Source organism: Rhea pennata, chromosome 9 (genome assembly GCF_028389875.1).
Source record: "Rhea pennata isolate bPtePen1 chromosome 9, bPtePen1.pri, whole genome shotgun sequence".
In the NCBI taxonomy this organism is placed as follows: domain Eukaryota; kingdom Metazoa; phylum Chordata; class Aves; order Rheiformes; family Rheidae; genus Rhea; species Rhea pennata.
The window spans coordinates 12,249,817-12,258,708 of NC_084671.1; the positions used below are offsets into that span (position 1 = coordinate 12,249,817).

At 49.0% G+C, this 8,892-nt stretch overlaps 1 protein-coding gene across 1 annotated transcript; it reads right to left on the reverse strand.

Annotated features, from left to right (window-relative positions):
- Nucleotides 1–1,322: 1,322 nt before the first annotated feature.
- DYNLT2B (dynein light chain Tctex-type 2B) lies at nucleotides 1,323–7,534 on the reverse strand. Its single transcript, XM_062582729.1, has 5 exons — nucleotides 7,413–7,534; nucleotides 6,470–6,603; nucleotides 4,807–4,879; nucleotides 2,902–2,965; nucleotides 1,323–1,779 (listed from the first exon to the last, which is right to left on the reverse strand). Exons 1-5 carry the CDS (start codon nucleotides 7,478–7,480, stop codon nucleotides 1,732–1,734), a joined length of 387 nt encoding a protein of 128 aa, XP_062438713.1. The 5' UTR covers nucleotides 7,481–7,534; the 3' UTR covers nucleotides 1,323–1,731.
- Nucleotides 7,535–8,892: the final 1,358 nt, after the last annotated feature.

Genomic DNA, 8,892 nt, shown 5'->3' on the forward strand with positions numbered 1-8,892 from the left:
GCTGCAGCGCAGGACTGTTTGTGCTCACCACAAAAGCTTAAGGATACTAGTCTTCATTGCTTCAGCAGCAGTCTGGTCTTTCTTGAGGGAAAAAGATATCCTCAGATACCCAGCACAGGCTACCATGGAGCTACAGTTAAGGTTAGCTGCATGTCAGTTATCACAGAATGAAACCAGCGGTCCACAAAACGTCTTCGTGAAGCAGCTGTTAAAAAAAACAAAACAAAACAAAACAAAAAACCAAAAAAACCTCCCCCAAACAGAGCAGGTGGGAGGTGAGAATCACCATACATCACTGTCACTTGATAAAAATATATCACACAGAAAATATATATAACACAGAAGTCTGGGGTTATTTGTCACTTCTTGGCAAATAATTTTATTGGGCTGTTTCACTGTTCACCAAACTGGCACTCAGGATCACACAGAGCCCGAGCAGCGCTCTCGCATCATTTCTGCAGCTTCCTTAGCTTGTGACAGCCACAAACAGTGGTAGAACGGCCAGGGAAGTCGCTACCAGTATCCCGTTAGAGGAAGATCAGATGAACATGCTTTCAAACAAACATATGACAGAAGCAGGAATGGGCTAGTTCCAGGATTATAGGCAAGAGAATGATTCCAAAAGATAAATCACAACATGTTATTTCTGGGCCTTCTAAAAGCCGCACAGATAGAGTGTCCTGCTGTAACAGTTGGTGAGAATAGGATTCAGGATTACCATCTCATCCAGCCTGAGCAGTCTAAAAGGCTCTCTCAGGAATGGCGTACTCTCGGGCAGGTGAGACTAACACTCCCTTTCCGATTTACAGTAGCAAAACAAACATTCCTTTAAAGGCTACAGCTCTAACAGATTTGGACACCGAGCACCACCTTTGCAACCCAAATAGTTACACAGAGGGAACGACTGAGGAAGCACCGCCGTATCTACTGAACTTGGCAATGGCACCGATTACTCACAGCGTCAACAGGTGCCAAAGTGCACTGACCAAACGGGGAGTTACAGCAGAGAGGAGTATCAGCAGTCAGTGGGTGGGCAGGCTACTGGCCTCTCCTAGTGTTATAAATATCTCATCTGCCTATAAATTAACATAATCTCTTGTGACACTTAGCTGAGATTGACAGCCCAATTCTTACAGGAGCCATGGGAACAAATTTGGATAACCAGAATATAAGGTCAGCTTTATGGATTAGTTTACAAGGAATCCTCAGAAAATGGTTATCTGAGAAGCTCACACAAGCATTCAAGGTTGGTGCATTGGGTAGAGTGGAAGAAAAGGGGACAAATGGTAGAAACAGCAAGTATACGCATATGGGACAAAAAGTAAATACATACGTTTATTATGTTACATTTATTAGAAATATTTCATTTACCTCAGGAAATTAAAAGTAACCTTTTCAAGACAAAAGCTTAGCTCATCTTAGAAACAATGGCTATCAGCGGTATGCTTTTTTAGAACAAAACCAGTTGACTTTATATAAAACAAAGGGTGATTTAAATAAAGGACATAATAACCTGTTTAAAGCTATACTGATACCAACAAGAAAGCCATACTGATATCAACAAGGAAGAAGGGATGTTGTAGTGTAACAGGTGTAGGATGTGCTTTGCAGAGCTGTACTTTGTTACTCTAAAAAAGGAAGGACATGCTGCTTTACAGTATGTTAACAAAAAATATCCTAAAATATCCCCTCTTCCTCTCCCCCAGTCCTTTTGTGCAACCTTCACCATCTTCAATAGTAGAAACAGCCAAATGCAGCTACCACACAAAACAGGCTGTCCTGGAGAAAAACAGAGGAAGGCTCTGTGTTAAGAAAGGCAGACTCTTTGCTGGCCTAACTGAAAAGGCTAACAGCTAACATTTTGACACGGATATTTAAAATTGCTAATAACCTTGTATTGTAGTATATTGTAAGATTTTGTCTTTTAGTTGGTGTCATTCACCTCAGTTGCTGAGTAACCCAGATCTGTGTGTCTCAACGTCAAAAATACCTCAATTTACTCCTTTCAAATACCCAGAGGTGTCAAGGTGCTGTTTCTGTGTGGACTCAAAAACGTCTCAGTCTTGTCAGAGCTTAATACCTTAACCTTTGCCTGCTGCCTTCACCTCTCCAGGACCCAAAGCTGAGTGTCCCCCCCTGGGCTCCACCTCAACGGTGTTCTTAGAGCATCTTTCCTAATACAGGATCCATATGCATTGCTGTGGTGGGTCCCACCATATCCTCCATAGCTGCTCAACAGCAGCTCAAGAAAGAAGCAATGATGACCCAAGAACTGCATAAAGCATGAAAAAATCTCTGCTTCAATGACTGAAAGCCAATCTAGACGAATGCCCTAATCACCAAAGGGCAAGGTTTCTGCTTGTACTCTCTAGCTCATGAAAAGCATGTTCTAATTCCCGAATACTGCATAGCCTAGTACCCGAGAGCACTGTCTAGGCAATGAGAACAGAATCTGAATCTTTTCAGAAACAATTTAACCTGGGAAGTACTCTAACCATGGACCCAGAATAGTAAGCAAGGAGGTTTTAAAAGAAAAATTTTACTTTTCCTCAGTCCTGGATTCTAGCCAAACTCTTCTATAGGTGTTCAGCAAAGCATACAAGAAAAGATTTATGTTTCAGCATCTCCAGTTCTTCTGCTTCCCATCTGTAAAACTGGGATGACTATACTGACTTTTGTACAGTACTGTGTGATCTGCTCAAGAAATTAGTTTTACTATATTGGGTATTATATCTATGTAAGTTTTGTGAATGAGAATGTACATCTCTTTGGACACAGCATTAGCTCCTTCCAAATGGTCTAGTGGTTGCTTTTATGTGTGGCATATTGTAAAGTCACTCTGTCTGTCACACAAGAAGCAGTAGCTTTATACTTCTCCATGGTAAAACAGCCAATACTTACATTCATAAAAACATCATGAGCATAGCTGTCAGTGTCAGCATCCCAGAAACATCGTGCAGCCATACTAGGCAAAGGAGATAGAGCAAAGCTGTTATCCACACAGTCCCATGAGTAAGGACCTAAGTGATCACAGATTCTTTCCCTGAAAAGCAACCTGAGCTTCCCTTAAAGGAACTGGAAGCATTTCCTGAATCCTGAGTCTAGATCCTTACTGCTGAATTCCACTACGTTCTGTAACCTCCTCTGTACACTGATCAAGGTCCATCCTAACTCGCTGGCTGTCAGCCCCGCCATCTCCACTGTGCAGCAGTGAGGTCTTGAAACCTCACTGTTCTGGTGCTTAAGAATCTTTTCATTTCTGGACTATGCATATCAGTGGCCAATTTAGCTTACTTGTTTTTGTCCTTCACCTTCAGCACCCTTGTAGTGCGTACTCCCAGTTTATTTATAGGTCACTATCGTATTGCTTGGCAGCCTTCATGTTCCTAGATTGTGAGCTGAGCTCTCCCACCCTTTTAATATGTAAGCTTTCTGCCTCCTGACCATCCTGGGGGCCCTTTTCTGCATTTGCCTCAGTCTGAGCCTTACCTCGGAGATGAGCAACCAGACCATCACAGGATATGTCATGAGATCTAACTGCTGCCCTCTCTAATGGCATCAACACTCCACTTTCTCTACTGCAATCGCCCAACTCCTTGTCTGCCCCAGCTAGTCTCAGCTGACAGGCTCCCTGTTTGCTGTGCAATGTATTGCTCCTAGTCCCTATATGTATGACTGATTTCTATCGTTGAATTTCATCCTTTACTTTATGCCTCAGAGTCATCCTGCTTTTCTGTCCAATATTCAAGACTTTCCAGAGGAAGATTGGATTATCCAACATTTTGCACTGAGGTTATTAGCAATTATGATTTAAGTTTAGCCTCCTGCCTATTGCAAACCAGGGAATTTCCCCAACTGCTCCTTACAATCCATTTTGCTGCACTGGATGTTTCAAATCAGACCACCTCGTTGAACCCTTTACTGTGATACAGTGCCTCTGGAGCAGCATCCCTGCAAATGGACATAGCTGGCAAAAGCCTGAACAGCAGGTACAGGTGTTCCTGCCTGACCTCCAGAACATTGAAGCAGCAGATCTGACTATTGCTCTGCTGCACTTATCTTCTACTCAAGTACCCAGGCACAATAACAAAGATAAGCCCAGCAGATAAAGCACATACACTTCGTGGGCTGTTCCCCTTTGTCTTCTCCTTACTCAGCAGTAATGGAACGCTACAGCCCACTACATCAGCAAGGAGAACTTTTTTTTTTTTTTTTTTTTTTTTTTCCCTGACTTCAGGCATCCAGGGCTAGATTTTAAGTGCTTAATACTCACAGCCGAGGCTAAATTTCCAGGACAGCACATCTTAGGGATTATAGAAATTTATACTTGTGAAAAAAGCTTATTTGGGGGAGATTAAATGGAAGGGAAGTATTTTTGGAAATCAAGCCTTAAATCATGATTTAGAGTTACCATGGCTGTTGTGCACCAGCAGCACCTTGATAACATTGCACGCATGTTCTACTCCATCATGAATACAAGATAAAATGTCCTCCTGTAACACTCCTCACAATTGCTCCTCAGCATTTCACCTTGCTAAGAATATAGCACCATACAGTCAATTATCACAGCTTAACTGACTCATAATAACTTAATTAGCTGCAGTAAGGAAATTGTATCTCCAAGCCTTCACTTGCTTAAAGCTATCTAAAAAGAAAAGAAAGTGCTTTACTAGATACAGAAATCTCTCTGCAGGAGCTAAAATGTAAAGTCAGAAGCAGTTCCCAGAGGGGAAAAAAAGAAAAAAGAAAAAAATCAAATCCTGCAGCAATAGCAATAGAAATGCAATTAGAACATGCAGAACTTACTTTACTCCTTCTCCTCTTTGCTCTCCAATCACAACCTGCACAACCATTTTGTATCTGTCATCAAATCCCTCATCTGGAGAAAGAAAAAGTGAGAACAGTAACTTCAAACTTTATGCTTATATTTAATATGATAACCACAAAAGAGGACACAGACAGCTGTGTTTACAAAAAAGTGTCCTATACAACATAAACTATATGCAACTGATAAAGTGAACAAACTGCCTTATGGCTTCATTCTCTTCTGTAGAGAATAGCACAGCCTTCTTGGAGTTAAAGTGTGAACAAGGTATTTGGCTTCTTTAAAAAGATGCATCTGAGGAAGAAGATGCCCCTGAACAGCCACAATAAGTGTAAGTATTCTAGTTCTATAACTTTCCATACCTGAAAGTATAAAGAGAATGTAAATAAGGCAGCTGATGGACAAAATTCAATTTAAAGAAATTGGTTTATTTTAAAACTGATCTGATGCAAAGGAATTTTAAAGATTTTTCTGCCACGTAGGAAGTTTCTTTTGCTTCTGAACTGGGATAAAATGCCTCATAAAAGTACACGCAGGTTTACGTTACATGTCTGCAGAAACACATGGTTCTTTCACTACAGCAAAGAAATATCTTTGGGGCACAGGCCAGATCCAATCAGGCCATGTCATTATTCCAGAAGACAAATCAGAATAAGCATGTTTAAAATAAAATACACATCCTAATGCCTTTATCATCAACAATGCAGTATCCCGGACAGACTCCAGCACACCGTTTCCACTGGAAAATTGAACATGACATACTGGGTCTGGTAACATCCACCTGGTAACTGCCCATCAGAGATGGCAGCTGGTACAATGGCCACCCTAGGCCAGTCTTGCTTCAGGCTACTGTCTGTGTGTTTACAGACTACTGAAGCCAAGCTCTGCTCATATTAGCCTGGCATCAACATGTGCTAGAACTACAGCTGCTGCTTATTTTAACACAGATGCATAACTCTAGGAGAAGCAAAAACCCACAGCCCATGAGGAGGTGATGGTATTTCCCTGCAATTGCTGCACACCAGCCCAGCAGGTGGAGCACCAGCCTATCCCCAGAAACAGGCGAACACACTGATGATGCCAATTCACATTTCTGTGCTTGGGCCAGCACTGAGAGCAAGAAACACCTGCTGGATCCTGAAACAAGTTGTTGCACTAAAAACCGTTAGAGGGCACCCGACACAGCACCATCATTGCCTTTATCCAGTGGTGCACGGCAGCATTCACACTGTTCCTTGACCGATTGCACTACTACCTCTCCCCCCCTTAATTGCTCTTGCTGAGTCTTGTTCTGATCTCCTTGCTATTCCATTCTGACCCAGTTCTGACTTAATTTACAGCAAAAAAGACCCAAGCCAGGACTGATTCTGTTTACTGGAGCAAGAGGCAAATAAGCATCACTTATCCTTCCCTCTAATGTGTCTCATTTCTCTCTGGAACCCCTCCAAGACTGATGTCCAATGCTAGCTAGTCTATATGAAAACACATTTGTCTGTTCCTCTAGGCGAGGAACATATGTATATAGGCCAGGTTATTTCATTACATTACACAGGAGTCAGTCAATGGAAGGAATAGGTTTCAATAACAGAGGAGGAAAGATGGACACGATACGAAACGAAAAATTTCCCCGTCAAACCTCCTTACCTTTCAGTCGATCTTTTATCGTCTCTGATAAGGATTTGGTAAGCTGAGGCATTTCTTCTGGGACGTACTGTACATTGGTCAACTTCTCTTTCAGTATTGCATGGATACATTCTTTTACAGTAGAAGGTTTAAATCTAACAAGGCAAAACCCAGCAACAAAAGGCCCAGAAAGTTCACAAAACAACACTGGAAGTTCATTTTCCCCTGATGGAGTTATTAAAAATGACAAAATGAAAACCATGGGGAAAAAAAGCCCAGCTAAAACAGAAGTTACTTAATCAATCTTGCCACAAGCCAGAGGCAACCATTAGCACTGGTGCTAACCACCCTCCTCTACCCTCTGCCAGTGCTTGGAGGTAACTCTTCCAGCTTGTACCTTCCCCGCTCCCCACGTGCACACTCTTCTTACCCCCAGTGTAAAATATGCTCTACGAGCCCAGCAAACCCAACACCCCACCTCTGCCCATGCTTCCTCACACCCCCAGGCCCCCCCAGCTCTAAGTCTCTGTGGTCTCCCAGACCTGACACTCCCACTCCTGCCCCACATCCCTAATGCCCCCCAGGCCCACATCCCCGGGGGCCCCCAGGGCCCCCAGCCCACATCCCCCTGGTTCCCAACATCCTCATCCTTTCCCCACACCTCCAGAGTCCCCCAGCCCAGCCCCATATCCCCATCCCCCACAACCTCACCCCACGTCCCCACGGTCCTGAACATCTCCACACATCTCCTTGGTCCCCACATCCCCACTCCTGCCCCACACCTCCAGAGACCTCCAGCCCCGCCCCGTATCCCCGTCTCCAGGCCCCACGATGTCACCCCACATCCCCACAGTCCCCAGCATCCCCATTCCTGCCCCACACCCTCATGGCCGGCCAGGCCTGCCCCCACCTCGTCGCCCCCCCCCCCCAAGTCCAGCCCCCCCAGCCCAGCCGGGCCGCCCACCGGCGCTGGAAGCCGGGCCGCAGGCTGTACGTGTTCCCGGCCTCACCCTCCGGGCCCAGCTCGCCCATGGCCGCGGCCCCCGGCCCCGGCCCGGCGTTGGTTACCCGGCAACCAGCGCCACTTCCGCCTCCCCCCCCCCAGCGCGTCACGCGGCGTCACCGCACGTCACGGCGCCGCGCGCCTCTTCCCTCCTCGCGTGGCGGCAGCGTTGGTGCCGCGCCCTGAGGGGAGGGGGCGGCACCACACAGCGCGGGGGGCGCAGCCATGGGGGGCAGCCATGGGGGCAGCCCCACACAGCCCGAGGGGAGGCAGCCCCGGGGGCAGCCCCACACAGCGCGGGGGGCAGACATGGAGGGCAGCCCCACACAGCGCGGGGGGCGCAGCCATGGGGGGCAGCCCCACACAGCCCGAGGGGAGGCAGCCCCGGGGGCAGCCCCACACAGCCCGAGGGGGGCAGACATGGAGGGCAGCCCCACACAACGCGGGGGGCGCAGCCATGGGGGCAGCCCCACACAGCCCGAGGGGAGGCAGCCCCGGGGGGCAGCCCCACACAGCCCGGGGGGCACAGCCATGGGGGGCAGCCCCACACAGCCCCGGGGGGCACAGCCATGGGGGGCAGCCCCACACAGCCCGAGGGGAGGCAGCCCCGGGGGGCAGCCCCATACAGCCCGGGGGGTGCAGCCATGGGGGGCAGCCCCACACAGCCCCGGGGGGCACAGCCATGGGGGGCAGCCCCACACAGCCCGGGGGAGGCAGCCCCGGGGGGCAGCCCCACACAACGCGGGGGGCGCAGCCATAGGGGGCAGCCATGGGGGCAGCCCCACACAGCCCGAGGGGAGGCAGCCCCGGGGGCAGCCCCACACAGCCCGAGGGGGGCAGACATGGAGGGCAGCCCCACACAACGCGGGGGGCGCAGCCATGGGGGCAGCCCCACACAGCCCGAGGGGAGGCAGCCCCGGGGTGCAGCCCCACACAGCCCAGGGGGCGCAGCCATGGGGGGCAGCCCCACACAGCCCGAGGGGAGGCAGCCCCGGGGGGCAGCCCCACACAGCCTGGGGGGGGCAGCCATGGAGGGCAGCCCCACACAGCCCGGGGGAGGCAGCCCCGGGGGGCAGCCCCACACAACGCGGGGGGCGCAGCCATGGGGGGCAGCCCCACACAGTCGGGGGGGCGCAGCCATGGGGGGCAGCCCCACACAGCCCGGGGGGCACAGCCATGGGGGGCAGCCCCACACAGCCCGCGGGGAGAGGAGCGGTGCTTTTTGGTGCCCCCAAAGCAGCTGCGTCTTGAGGGGCAGGCCTGCCGGAGTCACAGTGCAGCAGGCTCCAGCTTCGCGTTAGCTGTGCTTAACCATGGACAACTGCCACATGGAAAAGGTGGCATGGGACGAGGCTGCTGAGTCGGTGGGAGGCATGGCTCCTCACTGCCTTGTTATTAAAAATAATAAAAATAAGTATTTTATCCCCATGGTTATTTTTAG

Bases quoted from the DNA above. Each gene is read 5' to 3' on its own strand.
- DYNLT2B (XM_062582729.1), bottom strand. From the start codon at position 7,480: ATGGGCGAGCTGGGCCCGGAGGGTGAGGCCGGGAACACGTACAGCCTG. The intron at 2,966-4,806 runs GTAAGTTCTGCA...TCCTTTGCCTAG, and splicing joins CAAAGAGGAGAAGGAGTAAA to TATGGCTGCACGATGTTTCT. The intron at 1,780-2,901 runs GTAAGTATTGGC...GTTTTTCTCCAG, and splicing joins CTCATGATGTTTTTATGAAT to GACAGCCTGTTTTGTGTGGT.